The sequence below is a fragment of the Vulpes vulpes genome, chromosome 13 (genome assembly GCF_048418805.1).
Source record: "Vulpes vulpes isolate BD-2025 chromosome 13, VulVul3, whole genome shotgun sequence".
Taxonomy (NCBI): domain Eukaryota; kingdom Metazoa; phylum Chordata; class Mammalia; order Carnivora; family Canidae; genus Vulpes; species Vulpes vulpes.
The window spans coordinates 61,847,142-61,867,352 of record NC_132792.1 but is presented as its reverse complement, the minus strand read 5'-3'; the positions used below and the strand labels follow the sequence as shown (position 1 = coordinate 61,867,352).

The 20,211-nt window shown below is 36.6% G+C and overlaps 1 protein-coding gene across 1 annotated transcript in view; it reads left to right on the top strand.

Moving 5' to 3' along the window:
• Window positions 1-20,211, top strand: part of PREX2 (phosphatidylinositol-3,4,5-trisphosphate dependent Rac exchange factor 2) — a 278,636-nt gene that overhangs the window by 89,767 nt on the left and 168,658 nt on the right. The window contains exons 7-8 of the mRNA XM_026012258.2: window positions 10,666-10,799; window positions 12,314-12,417. Coding sequence (XP_025868043.1) covers window positions 10,666-10,799; window positions 12,314-12,417 — 238 coding nt within the window. The remainder of the gene's footprint in view (window positions 1-10,665; window positions 10,800-12,313; window positions 12,418-20,211) is intronic.

Genomic DNA, 20,211 nt, shown 5'->3' with positions numbered 1-20,211 from the left:
AGCTAAGGTTGGGAAACAGCTCCCTGTCTAGTTCCTTTGCTGGGACCTCCTCATGCAGGCCTTTTAGGATCACCTTATGGATGAAATGCTTGCTCCAGTAAAATCTCTTGAATTGGGTCTGGTTCTGATACACAGTGAATTTGTGTTATTTCTACTTTAGGTGGATTATTTATTTCACTTAATTATCCAGGGTCTTATTTTCCCATTAATCAAATGAAAGTTTTTTATAGTAAAATCTGTCAGGTATCTAGCCTATCTAGTATTTTGTGCTGTAAATTATTATTACATTCCTTTATGTTGGGTTTAGGTAGACAAGTGATTGACATTTTTGGTTCCCAAATCAGATGACCTAGTGCAGAAACCTGGCTTTTGAGCATACTTCATCCCTAACCCAGGCTCTTACCCTTAGTTTGGGGGTAGTACATCAGACTCTCCTACATACAGTGTAGGTTGTTGCAGGAGTCAAAGGAAATAAGTAGAAGTGCTTTGAATACTGTAAAATGCTATGCAAATGGGTAGTATTTTATTTATTTTATTTTTGTAAGATTAAAAAAATATTTATTAATGAGAGATACAGAGAGAGAGAGAGAGAGAGGGAGGCAGAGACACAGGCAGAGGGAGAAGCAGGCTCCATGCAGGGAGCCCAATGTGGGACTCTATCCCCCGTCTTCAGGATCAGGCCCTGGGCTGAAGGTGGCGCTAAACCGCTGAGCCACCAGGACTGCCCAATGAGTAGTATTTTAAAGCTCTGGTTCAGTGGCAGGATTTTACCCCTGAGAAATTCCCATTCATCTAATATATGCACCTGTCTACTGAAGATGTTATATCACTTCAGTTAAAGTTAGATAGTTCTAAGCCACAGAAACTGAAAGAAACATTAATTTAAAAGATATGGAGTACTTCACAGAATCAATAAGAAAGCTATACTCTCCATGGTGGTAGGCAGGCTCATCAGTGCCCTAGCTAAAATGAATAGGCTCTAATAATTTTTTTATTTTCAATTTTTTTCTCATAAGTTTTTCCACACTTACATTACATCACTCAAGATTTAGGATCAAAATCTAATCTTGCCTAGGTAAATTTGTTTAGGGGAGGTCAGGGGTCCTTGGTTGCCAATCATCCCCTTTCCTTTTGAGGAAAGGCTGATCCATTGTACACAATCTTGGTGAGCCTTTAACAGTTTGCTGAGGTATTTTAATCCCCATTACACAGATTTTAAAGATGAAGGCCATATAATTCACCCCAAATGCTTATAGCTAACAGATGGCAGAGTTTAATATGAAAATAGACAGACTGGTTCTAAACCCTGTATTCCTTGTCACTGTGTAATATTATATCCACTCAGACAAAAATTCAGTTAATTCTTTAAGTTGATAGCCTGCCCTTTAAAAGTAAATTGATTATAGAAATTAGGTTTTTGTCAGCATTTACATAGTGACCTCCATCACAGAAGATGTGTAGTTTAATTGCTCATTTTTTAAGTCCTGCCTCTTATTAGTATAATTCATTATATCTCAGTTTTATGTCTTATCCATCATTTAAAACATTGCACAAGATATTCTACTGAAGGTAATTGTAGGGCAATCATCAGTGTACTTGGAAAGGAAGTTCATTAGCTGTTTAATCAGAGTCACTGATTCATTTCATAGAACAGGATCATTCTCAGTCTTGGTCTGCTTTTTGCCTGATTGATAGTGTTGTAATGATAACTGTAATCTCCGGAGTCATGATGAACAGGGGAGTATTAATAAGCATTGTGTTACTTGGTAATTCAGCTTTACATCTATGATGGCCTGTTTGGAGTAGATCTCTCAATCTGAAAAAAGTTATATTAAAAGATAAGAGGCAGAATTATTAATATATGAAGGTGTTGGAAAAAATAAGATCAAAGGAGTTTTTGTGTTTTAGAGAGTAAAAAGAAATAATAGAAATTTGACTCCTCGGTTACCTTCTTACATGAAGAAATATAATGATAGAAGACCATTTTAACATCCGTTTGCTGCTTTGCATATGATTAAGTTTGTGTCTGACAATGTATTGACTTCAAATCATGTTCTCTCGCACTCTTCATGAGTGTGAGTCTAACAGAGGTTGTGATGAAACTTGTTTCCTTTTTCTTCTCTACAAGGAGATTTGGTAGATACAAATTTGTCCACTGCCTTGAGACAGAGTTGATTTATAGATGACCTTGTTATTTAAGGATAAGTAGTTTGGGAAAAAGGCCATTGAAAGTGAATCGACTTAGAAAGGGGAGCAGAATTTACTAAGTGGGAGAGGCGGGGAAGCTGGATTGGGACTGCATTTGGTAAAATGAACATTTGTGTTATTAATTTGTTTTATCTAATATATGACAGAATCTAGGTTATAACTTCAGTTAATTAGTTGAATCTCAAAAAGAGTGAGTCAAATGCTGAATCTCTTGCAGGGGGTGGGGTACACATTTTATGGCATCATGTGATAAAATGAGGTGGTACCCTTCATTTCATGTTTAACTTTTCTAGTAGTTTTAGAGTTTTTTTTTGAAAGAATATTCAAGTGCTTCATTCATTTTCTCGAGGCACTCTCTTGATATTGAAACCATTCTCTTATGAAACATCCATCTAATTGTCATTCTTGTCAATTTTCTTTTCTTCCACAGTGAGTGGGCCTAGCTCTGTTAGATCTTCATCTGTCAATGCTTTGCACTTGATTAGGGGAAGTTTCAAGGCCTCCTGTCATCTTTCATCTTTGCCAAGATTATGCCTTCTCTCTGCAGTCTGTGTTTTTCTGGTATTAACATTCAACATTTAGTTGACGAGATGAATGAGTTCGACTCTGGTGTTAAGCAGGGAGAGCCAGCAATGGGGTCAAATAATTAGTGAGTAGTTTCATTTTATAATGATTTTTGCAATCTCATAGCTGCAAAGAATCAGTAATAAACCCTTATATAATATGTTAAGAGAACTTGTTAACATAAATTGACTTACCTTTCAACTAGTCCAGATATGGTTTAGCAATATTATTTTTATTCAGTCTATTCAGAGGTGGGGATTTGTTCTATTATTGCAGTGCTTCAAAAATCATGATTTTAATGTTTGTAGAAACACTGGAAATTAAAAAGGAGCCATAAAAGAAATAAATACACATGTTTCTGGTTGTCTTTTCTGGGTGTTGTCATTTTTTGAAAGCATACTTTGGCACCTAAGAATTGTCCACCTATGAAAATTCATCATACTTCCCACATTAAGTTCTGTAATGGTGCTTTAAAATTTAATAGTTTTTCATATATGCTGACTATATAATTGGCAGATGATTATATACCTCAAATTATAGAATCAGAATTTTTCATCTTAACAAATTAGATTCTGACTTGTATTATTTGCCTCCTGATCTTGTCCATGAGGTAAATACAATGAGAAGAGAAGCCATTGGTGAGGAGTGTTGCCAACATGGACTGACTCCAGGTCCTGGGCTTAATGAGGGAGGTCATAATTTGCTCCATTCATTTCAGACTGATCTCTTCGTCATATTGGAAGGCGATATTTAAATGGCATACTTCATAAATTTGACAAAGAAAATCCCTGGAAAATAATTGAAACCTGAAACCACAGCATGGAATGAACTATCTACTTAATTATAAACATATAATCATAAACACACAGCTGCCCCTAATATTCATCATTGTTAAGTCATACCAATTCTCATTTTATTAATGCTCTATTATTGCAATGATCACACTGCATTTAATTCTATATTTACATATTTGTTTCTTCCAATAGTATCAGGAGCAGGGGTCATATCTCAAGCCTTGGGTCTCTGTCTGGCCATCTAGGACAGTGTCTGATACATAGTGGGTTGGGTGGTAATTAAATGCAGATACAGTTATATTGTAGTTATGTAGTAATTAATTGTCAGTGGCTTCTCACTATGTTTTTACATTTTTGGTTCTTTTGGTAGTAGCAGTGATTCTGACCTACTTCTGTTATTTGTTTCATTTTTCTGCTACTTTGATGTTCTTTAATCCTCCTTAGCATCCTGTTCTGGCTTATGGTTCACAAATACATACCATGCAAGGTTTTTTTTTTTCTTCCTCGTATTAGAGTTGAACACTGTGCAGTTGTTTGAAATTCAGTCTTTGTGAATGAATTTCCATAGTACAGGTTCTGTTTCTTTTGTCTAAGGACATATACAGATGGGCTTCCCTCACTGAAGTTCACCTTTGCACTGCCAGGGCCATGGTGAAGGAAGAGGGATGACATGGGTTTCCATAGGCTGGAGTAGAAAGAGAAGGTTTTGGAATGAGATGCACTGAATGAGTAGACTCCCACCCCTGGTCATAGTTATTTATGTATGGTTACTTCTCACCTTGAACTGTCAGCCTTCCTTTCCTGATGTAATAAAAGCAGTGAGGATTAGAACCATTCATGTAACTTCCTTGCTGGGGTTTTCCTGTATTTAATTCTCTATATATAATTCATTGCAAGCATGATTTTACATGATAAATGTAGCTTTCTAAAGGGAAATACAACTTAAAAAAGATAAATCATCTAGATGATAAAAGTACATTATTTTGGTTATTTTTTAAGGGATTGCTAAGACAGCAGAACTATGAATCATATGGATAAACATATTATTTAAAAATATCTGCATTAAATATGTATATGTACATATTATGTATAATGGGTTTAGGGTAGTTCAAAATTAATGATTTATGCAAGCCCTCTTACTTTTTAAAAATAATTCTTTTACACCTTACCTCTCAAATGTTGGTTTATGACTGTGATATATAACTGTACTATTAAAGTAGCTTATTTTCATGGGCTGTATTTTTTTCACACTCACATGAAATTGTGTCTTTGTAAAGGTATTTCTATAGTTCAAGTTTTTTAAGTTTTATTTTTCCACAGTGAAATAATCTGCTACCTTCAACATCTGCATGGTGACCGATGAAACAGTGTACAAAGCTGACTTAACTAAGTAAACATCTTTCCCTTTCTTTCTTTTTTTCTTTTTCCTTTTTCTTTCTTCCTTCCTTCCTTCTTTCCTCCCTCCCTCCTCTTTCTTTCTAAAACTTTACAGAAACCAACTTGCTAGAGATTTATACACAAGAAAATGTTTAACACATTGGTGTATTGTAGAAAGTTAAAATCCTGACTTTAGTATTCATATAGAGAAAAGTGTTTATCATACATGGTTGTTCAATGACTAAATATGGATTTGCAAAAAAATAGATATCTAGATTTAAAAATTAGTGTCATTTTTCAAAATGCAGATAAAATGCCCGCTAGGTTATGTAACATTATGCAGGTTTCAGTGAATATTCACCAGTGATGAAATATACCACAGGTGAGCATGTGGTATATTTGTGAACATACTACTGTGATAAACACCAGTCTGCCCTGGGAAGCAGGACTACCTCAGGCAGAGACTTGTGCCCACCTTATCTCCATGTCAGCAGGTTTGCTATATTGTGCCCTTGAGCACCTGAATTCAAGTACTCAAAGCCTCCAAAGCAGTCTTAGGGTGTGTACTGAAGTCCAAATGCATCAGCACTTACTAGAATGATTTGGGACCTACCCCAGCTTTACTCAGTTTCAATCTCTGAAGGTAGTGCTGGGCACCTGGAAATTTTAATAGGCCCATCAGGTGTGTCTTCTAAATTATAAACTTTGAGAACCATTGCCCTAGAGGCTTTGCTCTCTTCTGATGATCTGCCTGGCTTGTTTTCTTGCTTCCACATTTTTAATTTTCTAGTTCACTTGTCTGACGTCATTTTGATAGACTTTAGTGCTCCTGATTCTTACCTAGCAATCTGATGCTCATAGCCATACTTTATTTCAATTTCTCCTGTGAATTTTATAGCTTGACTTCTTTATTCCTATCCCCACAAACTCTCCTGGTATTTCTAGATAAGTGAAAAAAAATTCACGTAATTTCAAAATATAATAAATTTCATTTACTTTATATATATATATATTTAACATTTTATTTATTTATTCATGAGAGACACAGAGAGAGAGAGCAGAGACACAGGCAGAGGGAGAAACAGGCTCCTTACAGGGGGCCCGATATGGGACTTGGGATCACACCCTGAGCGAAAGGCAGATGCTCAACCTCTGAGCCACCAGGCATCCCTTCATTTACTTTAAAGATAAAAGTTGTGAGATTTTTTTTTTTTTTACTAGAGAAAGGTAGATTTATCATGTAGTGGGGAGCAAAAAATACCAGAACATTATTTAAAAAGAGACATTTAACCTAAAAAAAAATAAAAAATTGTATTCCAATTGTATTGGAAGATACACTTTGAAGCATAGCAAAATGGTTGGGCTTGATGTCATCACCTTTAAAAGAGCTAGCGATGATAATTGTAGTAGCCTTTATAGAGTCCTTTTCTGTACTGGGCGTTGTGCTGGGAGTTTTACATATATTGTCTATTAATTCTTTGTATAAATTAAATACTAATATCCTTTTCTACATTGGTTAGAAGGCATGAACATAGCCACAGATCTGAGGAGTCATTTGGAAGTGTAGTTAGTATTGGAAGCAGAGAAAAGAGAGAGCAAGGAGAGAGAGACACACTGAGAGACAGACTATGGATGATCCTGTCCAAGTGGCAGATTGTGTTAGCTCATTGCTTACAAACTACTCTAATTCTAATTCACCAAGAGCATCCTTTCTGCCCTCTGGTCCTCTTTCCCGCCCATCCACCCATCCTGTCTCTCTCTCTCTCTCTCTCTCTCTCTCTCTCTCTCTGTCTCTCCCTTCTTGGTACATAAACAAGCAACTCTAGCCCTGTCTATATGTTCTGTCAAAAACCCTCCTCTAGCACTCCGGGTATGCCTCTGACTTGTCTAATGCTACGGTCTAAATGAGTGTCCTTCTATAAAATTTGCTTTTTATTATAAATCAAAGGTTCAGCTGCTGACAGGCAGTGCTCAATCTCTCAAACACCAAACCTATGAGAATATTTGGTGCATCAGCTAGCGTGGCCTGGCTAGTCAGTTCACTCCATTCACAGGATGGAAGATGGTTTTTCTCAGCTGGGGAGCTTGTCCTCAGCAGAAAGTCTTTGTGGCACTGACAAGACAAAAGATGTGAACAAACAAGAACTTTATGGGGAAGAGCAGTCCCAATAACCTGCAGGCAGATCACGGGAAGACGAGAGTGGGGCAAGAGGGCAGGGGTAGCGGCAGTGGTGAAACTAGCAGTGAGGGTCAGAAATCATGTCTTCTTCCTCTGTTACTGTCTCGTTGAGTGTTTTTTGTTGTTATTTTTGTTGTTTTGTTTTTACTTCTGTCAGGATTCTTTCTGATCATGGTACAGCTTTCCAAACAGGTTAAGTTTACAAAGGGAGATTGTGTTGGCCTTACTTATGGCAACGTTTGGTGTGGTTGTCAGTCATTTTTATCATCAGGAATAATATATCCACTTTTTAGTTTACACAGTAGTTCCCATGAGTTCTTCAGAGCTTGGACAGTATCTCCTGTGAGACTGTGTAAGAGGATGGAATAAATGGCCTCCATGCTTAGCTCAAATTTACCTTAAGTTCTTCTTATATTTACTAATAAAGATTATAATCACAACCAGGTCAGAAAATATGGTTAAGATTTCTGTCAAATCAGGGGGGACCTGGGTGGCTAGGTTGGTTAAGCTTCTGCCTTCGGCTCAGGTCATGATCTCAGAGTCCTGGGATCGAGCCCCAAGTCTGCCTCCCTGCTCAGTGGGGAGTCTGTTTCTACCTCTCCCTCTGCTGCTCTCCACAACTCATGCTCTCTCTCTCTCTCAAGTAAATAAAATCTTTAAAAAATATATTTTTGTAAAGTAGGAATGCATCTACTAATATCTACCTATATTAATATTGGAAACTTTATTGGAAGACTGGTTAATATGCAAATTAATATAACATCTGCAGTTACCCTTTAATAAAATAACAAGTTAGCCTCCTTGCTTGGCTTTTTGGGGCTATTGTAAGAAATAGTCTAATATGGGATCCCTGGGTGGCGCAGTGGTTTAGCACCTGCCTTTGGCCCAGGGCGTGATCCTGCAGACCCGGGATCGAATCCCACGTCAGGCTCCCGGTGCATGGAGCCTGCTTCTCCCTCTGCCTGTGTCTCTGCCTCTCTCTCTCTGTGTGTGACTATCATAAATAAATAAAAATTAAAAAAAAAAGAAATAGTCTAATATGAAGTATTTTATACCTTTCATAAAATTGTTATCAATAAAGCCACTTCTATAACATTGTATAGGTCCCTGTGCAAGAATCAATGTGATGTTTCCTTGTTTACATTTTTTAAAGATTTTATTTATTTATTTATTTATTTATTTATTTATTTGAGACACAGAGAAAGAGAGGTAGACATAGGCAGAGGGAAAAGCAGGCTCCATGCAGGAAGCCCGATGTGGGACTCGATCCCTGGACTCCAGGATCACGCCCTGATCCAAAGGTAGACGTTCAACTGCTGAGCCACCCAGGCATCCCTCCTTGTTTACATTAAAAGTATTCTGTGTTAATTTTTTTTTCTTTGGTAGGGATAGTATTTAAATAAAAAAATAATTGCCACTGAAATTGGAATTTATATTCATATTTGATGACAGTTTTTACTTAATTATCACATGATGAGGGATATGAAATTGTGTATATTTTTGATAGATCTCCAGTTATATGTCCACTTTTATGATAATGGAAAAAAGAAAGGGAAATATCTTAAATCTACAATGTTTTGTAACAGATGGTCTCCAGAGGGGAGATTGGTTAGGGGTTGGGTGAAAGAGGTGAAGGGGATTAAGAGTACTCTTATCATGATGAGCACTGAGATATGCCTGGAATTGCTGAAACACTATATTGTACACCTCCAACTAGTATAACACTGTATGTTAACTATCCTGGAATTAAAATAAAAAACTTAATAAAGCAAAATACTTAAGTGAAATATAAAAACAAAAAATAAAATAAAATGTGTTTGTAATATAGATACTTAACAGGATCACATTCTCTCAACTTCCCACTTGGGAAGTTTCATGTTGATATATATGACTTGTCACTGTGATTTAAATTTTCATAAGCGGGGGATGCCTGGGTGGCTCAGTGGTTCAGCGTCTGCCTTTGGCTCAGGGTGTGATCCCCGGTTTGGGGATCGAGTCCCACATCAGGCTCCCTGTGAGGAGCCTGCTTCTCCCTCTGCCTCTCTCTGTGTCTCTCATGAATAAATAAATAAAATCTTTAAAATTTTTTTTTTCATAAGCAGGGATCCCTAGGTGGCTCAGCAGTTTAGCACCTGCCTTCCGCCCAGAGCATGATCCTGGAGTCCTGGGATCAAGTACCACATCGGGCTCCCTGCCTGAAGCCTGCCTCTCCCTCTGCCTGTGTCTCTGCCTCTATCTCTCTCTGTGTCTCTCATGAATAAATAAATAAAATCTTAAGAAAATAATAAATAAAATTTCATAAGCAATCAGAAAAACCATGTCAATGATTACTGTGGAAATACACAATTTAAAATTAATGTTCTGAGTTTTAAATATCAAAAATAAAAATAAAAAATAAGTTTTTACAAAATCAGAAATTTAAAGAAACCAGACATATTGAAAATAGAAATATTCTTGCAGAGCATGCTTAATGGCTATCTACTGAAAACATTTTTTTTGTCCAACTTAATGCATTAGTTATGATAGTTTAGGTTGTAGAAACAAATAGACTACCACATTTTAAGAGCTCAAAATAGATGTTTTTGATCAGCTTACACAACGATTGGATGCATGTACTCTGCTTTAATGCACAGCTTTCCTCCATCTTTAGCGCACCAGGCTCCTTCCATCTTGTGGCTCCTCTCAGTGGGTAGTACTTGTGTTAAGACTTAGTTTTGCCCCTAATCCTATAACCGTAGTGAGCACTCGTTGAAAGCTTATTTAATGAATGAGTTTGCCTATGCTAACTTTTAACTACTCCAAAGGCTCCAGGGAAGGTTGCTCTCTTTTTTTCCCCATTAATTTCTTCTTCTTTTCTCCTTCTCCTCCTCCTCCTCCTCCTCTTCCTTCTCCTCCTTCTTCTTCTTCTTCTTCTTCTTCTTCTTCTTCTTCTTCCTCTTCTTCCTCTTCTTCCTCTTCTTCCTTTTTTTTTCTTCCTCTTCTTCTTCTTCTTCTTCTTCTTCTTCTTCTTCTTCTTCTTCTTCTTCTTCTTCTTCTTCTTCTTCTTCTCTTCTTCTTCTTCTTTTTTCTATCCCTCCTAGGAGTGGGTATATATAAATTGAGGCCTGCCAAAAATTTAGAGAATTTCATGTACTTTGTGACGTGTCCATGGAGTTCTTTTCCCATTCCAGGGAAAGAGAGGAGGAGGAGAGGTGTATTAGGGACATGGATGTTATACAACAGTTTGAAATCATCTCTTTTTAAAAGAACATAGGTAACATGTATCACCATCTTTATATATGTATATATCCATACACGTGTAAGAGAGCTAAAGGGAGACCCAGAATCTCTTAACCGCAGTTGTATCTGCTGAGACTGACCAGGAGGAGTCTAGGAGGGAAGGAGACCTCCATCCAGTGCATAAATATTTATGGTGTCTGAACTTGCATCCTGTCCATATATTGTATCTTAAAATAAAAACAAACAGACTTTAAGGAGAACAGGAATTACACACAAATGTTTCTGTTAAGTAATCAGAGATTATCTCCATTTTTTCTGACCTAGGGATCCAACATTACCGACACTTGCACTGAAATGCTCATGTGTGGCGTCTTATTGAAAATTTCTTCTGGAAATATTCAAGAACGGGTGTTTTTCCTTTTTGATAATCTTCTGGTGTACTGCAAAAGGAAACACAGGTAAGGTGATAAACAAGTAATACTTCAGAAGTTACTTCTTAATCCCCCCAAAATTTAAAAAAATTATTTATCAGTCTCATAGGCTCAAATTTTTCCTCTGTGCTCCTGGGAACTCAGGATCTCCTCAATTTCACATGCTCTTTAGCCTATTCTCTGATTGTTCTCTTTATCTTCTTGTCAAACATGACTGAAATGTGCCTGTCATTCAATAACACTACCTCCCCAGGAACCTTCTGGAGGAAAGAATTTTTTTTGTTGTTGCTAAGCCACATGCCTCCTGCTCTGTAGAAGAGGTAGTGTGTCTTCCGTGTTTCCCGGTGCTGCTTCCCAGCCATTTCCTCCTCTTCCTTCAGGAATCCTAGAGCATCTGAAATTCATGCCATGACTCTTTTCAACTCATTAGCTTTCCCTCTATTCCCATTTACAGCACTTACTATCTCCCTGCCATACATGGATTCAGTGATTGCTTGAGTTCTTGTATCACTTTCTCCTCCCCCACACTGATTTTGGTGTGTTTGAAACACCAAAGTTTTGGATTATTTTAAACAATTTAAAAAATTAATAAGACCCTGATAAAGGATTATAAGTGTTTTAAGAGACTTAAAAATTTATTTATTCATGAGAGACAAAGGGGGATGGGCAAAGGGAGAAACAGGCTTCCCGCAAGGAGCCCAATGTGGGACTTGTCCCTGGATCCCAGGCTCATGCCCTGAGACGAAGGCAGACTCTCAACCACTGAGCCACCAAGGTGTCCCGTGTATTAAGAGACTTACTCAAGAAGTATATAGTTCTCATATCGTAGAAACAATATAGGAAAAGTATTTTCAGCTGGATAGCACACAACTTAAGAATTTCTAGCACAGTTTCTTTGCAGAGGAATCATAAGTACTAACTGAATTTTATGGGAGCTTGAAAAAATGGAAATTACTAGCTCGTTACTGAAAAATGAGAAATGAAAGTGAAAGAAATCAAATGAAATTTTAAAATAACTTTTAGCTTGTGTCAGACTTTGATTTGGTACCTTTGATGTTCTAAACTGAGCAAAAAGCACATATTTATCCACAGTAAGAGCAACTGTATATTGTTCTTAGTCCAAAGCTTCCATTTGTTTTATTATTTTTTAAATATTTTATTTATTTATTTGAGAGAGAAAAATACGAGCAGGGTGGAGAGGCAAAGGGAGAAGCTGACTCCCCACTGAGGAAGGAACCTGATGCAGGGCTCGATCCCAGGACCCTGGGATCATGACCTGAGCTGAAGGCAGATGCTTAAGTGAGCGACTCAGGTACCCGCTTACATTAATTTTAAAAAGCTGGTACATAAGTCTCAATTTCTAAAGCAACCAGTGCTGTTTTGAATGGGAGGACACAAGTAAACACCAGGAGCCTCATATTTGATATCATTGATTGCATTGGTGTGTTTTATTTTTCCAAAGAATAGCTTAAATCATATAGCTTCAATGCATTTTTATTAAGTTTAGTAACAAAGTTTTTGTGCTTTCATTCCATTACAAGACGGTTGAAGAATAGCAAGGCATCTACAGATGGACATCGGTACCTTTTTCGTGGCCGGATCAATACAGAGGTGATGGAAGTGGAGAATGTGGATGATGGCACAGGTAGGTAATTAGTACTTTAAAAATGAAACACCATTAGTAAATTCCCTCCTAAGGCAGACTTCTCACCTGAATAGTCATTTGCAGTGAATTAGAGCTTAGAAATACTTTGTTAGATAGAGCAGTTGGAGGAGAAAGGTGAGGTAAGGGAGAAGGGGACTATGGGCAAAGTAGAAAATTGTATTTGAAACACACTAGTATTCAACACAGAGATACAAAGAAATAGCTGAATAGGAGTGACGTACACAATCACAGTTCCTGGTATCACCAGCATGACTGCAGAAAATAGGGAATGAACTTATTTTCTTCAAGCAATACTATGTTTTATATGTATATATGTGATTTTTTTCATATAATATATTAACTGTAGAATATAGACAACTAGATTTGTTTTAACTATACAGCCAGTATGCATATAAAGGTGGTATTGATTTGCTTAGAGGAAGGGTGGTTTCTGTATTTTAAGTGTTCACTTAAAGTACTTTAAGTACTTTACATATTTTATATATGCATTTTTGCTATGTAGATTTGAAGATACAGACTTTGACAAGTAAATTTATCAAATCACAATTAGTAGCAAACATTAAATACAATGAGATTAAATAAGTTATTTTCTATTCGAAAAAATACATAGATCAGATTACATAATATGATGATAAACTAATCCATAATATGAATGGCTAGTAAATTGGATCACATTTTTCCCCAATGACTTTAATTAAAATTTCAAAGATATGCTTCTAGGAGAAAAGACAAGATGAAATAAAATATATTAATTATTGGTAAATGACTTTAATTCCCATGTAGAGAAATGTCTAGAGAGAAATGTATAGAGAATTTAAATCTGGGTTGGGGCACAGATCAACTCCCCCCTACCACATACCTTTGTTGCCATCTCTTACTCCAGAGAGGAGAAGAATGGTTATCATCTGCAGGAATACGAATTTCCCGATGCTCACCTGTGTGCCATTTCTCTGACCCATTGTTAGCATCCTAAAAAATAGTGAAGCATGAGTGCTGCAGGTAAGGAGAAAAGATGTGCAATGAGCAAAATTCGGGTGTACTCTCTTGGGAGCCAAGTTTTCTTGTTCCTCACAGGCTGAGGGGGGATGGAGGCGTGGAGCTGTCTGACAGCTGGCACAGCTGAAAATCCCTTTCTGTGCTACAGGCTATAATACAGTTGCATGGACTCACATCCTATCATGTGCGACCTAGTAGGCTATCTTTACATGGCAGGATGTGCACAATATTTTTTATAATGTAGCATTAATTCATCTTAATGCTTTGAGAGGAGACTAGTGACATTTAGGAATGTTGTCTGTCTAAATGTGAACAGCTGTCTTGCTTCAGTAACCTGATTGCTCAAGAGAATATCCAAAGCCCATGTTTATACTTGAGGTGGGTGGAAGTGAGGCAGATGAAGGCATACTCAAACCTCCCCTCTGTTTCTTCTTGGCCCTATCTCCCCCTGGTGGAACCACCTGTCCCCTATTGCTTTAGTCTCTCTCTTTTTTTTTTTCTTTTCCCTTTTTATGCCTTTTCATGGACACACAGCTCCTGTGTCTCACTTCCTTCCCCCTGCCCCAGATGGTGTGGTTGTCCCCATTTGTACCATCTGCACTGGTAATCTAAGTGAATTTTGGTAAATTTTGATGAATTTCATCATGCTTCCTATGCTGTGGGAAACTGGGACACTGGATAAAGAAATCTAAGAGCCCAGGGCCTTTGGAGACATGGGTGTAGGATACTATCTTCAGCATATCTGTGTCAGATGTAGGAGAGTGAGAGCCTGTGTGGAGTGATGGAGCTTTCATGCAAATGGACTTTGGATTCAATCCCATGAAAATGTTCTTTTAGTGCTTTAGTGATTGTAGCCTTCAGAACCTCAGTACCTGGGAGATAGGGGTGTTACGGAAACAAGGCCTCAGACCCTGGTAGATATGAATTAGTGTGGAAGGCAGGACATTGCAGAATATTTAGTTATAAGTTGTCTGATGGCACCTGTTGGCACAAACTTCCAAGGTTCGGGATTCGTCGAAATATGATGAAGAATTTAATTACACTTTGTAGTATTTGGTGAAGGCCTTATTTCTTCCTTAAATAAACACATGCAGCATACTGCTGGAATTTGGCTGCAAATACTTGCTACAAGGTCACTTAAAGAAATTTTAGGCTGCAGCTGGATACCTTCCCTTCATTTCCTGCAAAGAAAATTTACTTTTCTAATAAGCATGTCTACTGTGTCTTTAGGAGAAGTGTATAGCCTCAGCCAGGACTTGGAAATTCAAAATTAGAATTTCTGAAGATGAATAGGATCTTGAAGATCAACATTTCCACTGATGGAAATGAGACCACATTGAAGAACTAACTTGTCCAGCTGTTTCATACGAAGCTGGGCTTGGAGTGAGGTTTCCTTGGTGTCCCTGGCCATGACTTGAGAATATGAAGCAGAGGCTCCAGATGGGTTTTAAGTCAAAAGGACCATCTAGAGAACAGTGGAGAGATGATGCATCAGAATATAGAGGTTAACTTTGGTTGTTTGTTTCTTCTAAGAAAGGATCTGGGTGCTATGCCAACGTTCTTCTTTTTTATTTTCTTGGTTATTTCCTTTTTTTTAAAAAAAAAGATTTTATTTATTTATTCATGAAAGACACAGAGAGAGAGGCAGAGACATAGGCAGAGGTACATGCAGGTTCCATGCAGGGAGCCTGATGTGGGACTCGATCCTGGGTCTCCAGGATCATGCCCTGAGCTGAAGGCAGATGCTTAACTGCTGAGCCACCCAGGTGTCCCTCTTGGTTATTTCCATCACAAAATCTCCATTTCTTTTTTGATGAGCTCAGGTTTTAAATGTTCTTACTTTATACTCTATGAATAGGTATTCTTTTTTTAAATATTTTATTTATTTATTCATGAGAGAGAGAGAGAGAGAGAGGGAGGGAGAGAGAGGCAGAGACACAGGCAGAGAGAGAAGCAAGCTCCATGCAGGGAGCCCGATGTGGGACTCAATCCTAGGACTCCAGGATCACGCCCTGGGCTGAAGGCAGGCGCGAAACCGCTGAACCACCCAGGGATCCCCCGGAATAGGTGTTCTGATGCTGATAGGTCTCAGCAGAGCTGATCGATGCCCATAGACAAAATCTTTCCCACACTTGGACCCTGGATGAGTCACTTGAGGGATGGCAAATGCTGTCAGGCTAATCTGCTCATTGCCAAAATCAAAAACAAACAACAACTATGCCGTATTGTGGTATAAATAATACAAATTAATTAACCAAGATATATATTTTAAGCATGCTTAGAACTTTTGATGAAAAAATTAAGAGTTCCCCCAGCTATTTGAATATGTTATACAAATGCTAGGTATTTCTGTATGCTCTAGGTATAAGTAAAATGCTTTTCTAAGTATGAGACTCCATCAGACAACTGATCACATTGGTTTAGCTCAAGACTTGCAGAAGAAATAATGGTATTTGGAATGAGACTGAGCTTTTAGTCAATGTGTAATCATCTAAATCATTTTTTTTTTTACCATCTAAATCTTTTGAAAAATAAACCTGATTATACTTTTACTTAAAATGTTTAGTGATTTGGATTACATCAGTTATATCTCAGAATCCAAAAAAATAATGCAATGATGATATGACATGCAGAAGTGTAAAAATTTGTGTTTATTTTAGTATACCCATGTTGTCTATTACTTCTTATGTGCAAGGAGATGGTAACCATTGAGTTTGTGGCCAGATTTCCATTCCTTCATTCTCTAGATCCAACTGTCATTTTAGTGAATTCTAATTTAATTTTTCTTTGAAGATTCTTTCTGAAATATTAGTTGGAACATGATGCATTAAAAAGTATCCAGCTTAAGACATAAATAGGAAAGCTGTTGAACTTTCTGCAATTCATTTTCTTGGTAATTTTCATAGTATATGCTTGGAAATTCATTCAAAAAGTAGCAACAGATCATTTGTATTCTCTCTTAAGAACTAGTTTATTTGTGTAGTTGGACAGAGAGCAAAATGGTGACCTTTCAGAAATGTGATCTGTAGTTCAATGTTGGGCAAACCGCAGATTGCAATACAGTGATCAAATTTGAATTGAGTAAGATGGAAAATTTTCATTCTTTTAGGTGTTCTTTAAAATGAATAGATATTTTTGAAGAAAGATTTCAGTTGTCATTTTCAATATAAATATTTGAAACCATTTAAAGATACTGAGCACATTGTTTTTTTAAAATTAAATTTTGCTTTCTCAAGAAAATTTGGAAATAACAGAGAAATAAGTTGAAAATATTGGATAATTTCACCATCTAAAGAGAAATAAATGGGAATTTAAAAATATTTCCTCCAATTTTCTTCTTACGCATAGAGTTTTTAAAATGCTTAAACACTGACATTTATAATTTTGTATCCTTTTTTCAATTAAATAAAATCATCTGAATTATAGTCATCTTTATCTTCATGTCTTATTACCATATAACATAGTATTTATTGTTACTTGATAGTCAATAAAATAGATAAGCCATAGTTACCTTAACAACTACAGTATTGTTGTATAACCTGCATTGAATACATTCTTAATTAATGAGTAGCATAACTTTACAATGTTGAGAAGACTATCAAGCATATATTAGTTCCTTCCTAATACACTTAACATTTCCCAAGTGATTTGGGGAATTAAAAAAGAGTCAAGGGAGCTAGTTTTACTTTTAAAAGGAAAAATCAGAGCCTTTTTTTTTGTTTTTTTAAATTGCCTTAAATAATGTCATCTGCTATTTGGATGCCAGAAAATTTTCTTCTGTTGTTCAATGAAATCAATGATTTATTCCATAAAGTAATTTTTTCAACATTAAATATTCATAATGTGAGTAAATTGCAATTTAAAACATTTCTCTTAGAAATTTATTCATTCACACTGTTGATCACCAGAATAAGGGCTAAACACATTGTTTAGACATCAGTTTCTTGATGTTTTGAATAATATTTTCTGGCAGTTCCTTCTGTTTCCTAGCCCGAGTATAGAGTAGTTGGCTAGCTTCCATCTTATTAAAACTCACACTATTGAAAGGATACCAGCATTTCCACTGAGAGTTATAGTAGTATTAGTTTTAGAAAAACCTCATCTCATTATGTAAAACTATGCTGAATTAAGAGTGAGGAATCTGCAAACTGCATAGTTTCAAAGTAATTAGTGAGTTGTTCAGGGCTGCCCTTTGGATTTTTCTTTTTAGAAAAAACATCAGTGCCTAGAGACTGTTGAATTTGGATATGCTACACTTAATGAATGACAATTTTAATTTTATTCCTTTTTAACACATCCTATATAATTATACTTGTGGTCCATTGAAACTTGCAAATTTCTGCATTTGCCACTAATAAAATTCTTTCATTAAAAAATATTTTAAAATTTCTACTAAGCAAAAGCACTGTTGGGCTTTTCCATGATCATTATGTGGCTGTTTTTATAAATAAGTTTAATTCAAATTTATTTTTTTAGAATGAAGTTATTAAAAATTGTGCTATGATTGAAGCTATGAAGCCATTTATATATCACTAATTCTCATTTTAAAATAAATGAGAATCAATTGCTTCTTTTGCAGAACATTGATAATTTGGTAACTGATATGTGATGTTTATACTATACTTTGAGACCTCTTGTATGTATATACACATGTATATATACTCATATATTTGTATCTCTGTTTAAAATTATTTATGATTTTTTAAATTAGCGATTGAAAGTGGCTAGCACATAAACTTTAAAAAGGAACATTATCCTTTCATTTAAAATTATTAGATGACATAAACTTGTTCCTTCAAAATATTATATTGATACAATTAACCTATTATTTGACGTAGCAGATTTTATAGTCACTTAACGATCTTGCTTTCTGTGCATGAAGCAATAGCCATAGGCAAGCTGATTTGTCTGGTTCTGAGTTTAATCATACATTTTCCAGGGGATGTTTGAATGCACAGGTTGTCATGGTTAGGCAAGTCTTCATGAAAGATGGTGGTACACTTTAAAGAGAAGAAAGAGTTGCTGAGGCAGAGAGCCAAGCTGGGTGGCTTGATGAGAGCATCAGCCTGAAGAACAGATAAGTATTCACAGGGCTAGGAGGAAGGCAGCAAAGAGTGGCAGGGCCATACTGGAACACAGTGGAAAATGGTATTGTTAGATCATGTGGGGACAGTTTAAGGAGAAGCTCTAAAGCAAGCTTCCATACTTTCACTTGATTCAGTGGTGAGCTACCAAAGGCAGCTGAAGTAAGGAATGGCCTGATGACAAATGTTGAAAGAAGAGTCAGCAAGTGTGGAGAAATCAGGGCTAAGCTCAAATAATCCAGGGAGAGGAAGACCCAGGTTACAGGGCTGGCTGACCCAGGGCATATGGTGTGCAGGGCCAGGAGCATCACCCTAGCACATAGACTTGTGTTCGTTGGTGTTCTCTGGGAAGAATATATTACCTTCAGTTTAAAGTAAGTTCAGTATTTTATTCCTGCAGGTTGCATGTGGCTCTTGTGATTTTCTTTACCTGGGTGGTTAAAAGGGTAATGACTAGTGGGAAGGTGGGCTCTTTTAAGCCACAGTTCTGGGTTCACTTAGCTAATCTCAGTCTAATTGTGGAAGAGGGGAGAGTCTGAAAAGCCTATGCTTGTTTGTGATACTGGCCCTATAAGGTGATACATTTGGGGAGGAGGGTGTGTGGACACGTACAATTCAATCTTTTTTTTCCCCACCAGTTTATCATAATGTCTTAGTTGGTGATTTTTATAGGTAGTAACTAGGCATTCTGGTATAACTATTAACTAATAATTTTTACTTTCTTACTAATGCCATTGCTACCTATCTGACATGTATTACTAGGTTCTGCTACTTTGTATAGGATATGGGCAGGAATTAAATAAATAAATGTAAGAAGGAAAGTATAAAAATTCCTTTTTAAAAACAGACTGTAATTTCCTGATGGGAGAAATCTTCTGCTAGTTTCGATTTTATCAGAAATTGTTATTGTTATTATATCGGGATTATGGCATACACACACACACACATATATATAGACTAATATATAAGTCTGTCCTGGCTCAAATATAACTTGGAATTTTTAAATACCCTCAACTATACAGGATCATTTGAAAATGCATCTTTGGAATAGTTAATCTGAATACAGATACTGTGTGGTGATTTTGGAGCTTAAAGGACTATGGGGACAAGATTTTGGGACAATGAATGTCAATCCTGTCTGCCTCTACTCAGAACTCACAAAATAAGATAGGCCATTTGAGAAACAACAAAGAAACAAAAAGCAGGTGTGGTGCCACAAAGTCATTTCTCTAAACTACCTTTAACATTTTGTGGCTGACCTCCTGTCTACTATTACTATTTAGTGACTCTGGGAGATGAATGAAAAGTGTTACTTTAAATTGGTGCAGGCGCTGATTCAGGTCTTTGTCATAGGTCTTTTCATTTTGGATTCATTTGGAATCTTTGCTTTGCAGACTGTCATACCAGTAAAAGCTGGATACAAATAACATCACTATTCTCTACCTGCTATTAGGCAGAAAACTGCCATAGAGAGTTTCCTGTTGACACTTTCAAATCTAGCAAGACAGTGCAGCCAAAATTATGGTGAGACCTAGAAAAAGACAATGTGACAAAAACACCTTTTTGTTTCTATTCATGCCACTTAGATGGAATGATGTGGCTTTAAAGAGTGCATATTTTTCAATCATGAGCAATGATAATGGATTGGCATTTTGTACCTTTCCATTTATTGAAGATTAGGTATATGCAGTCT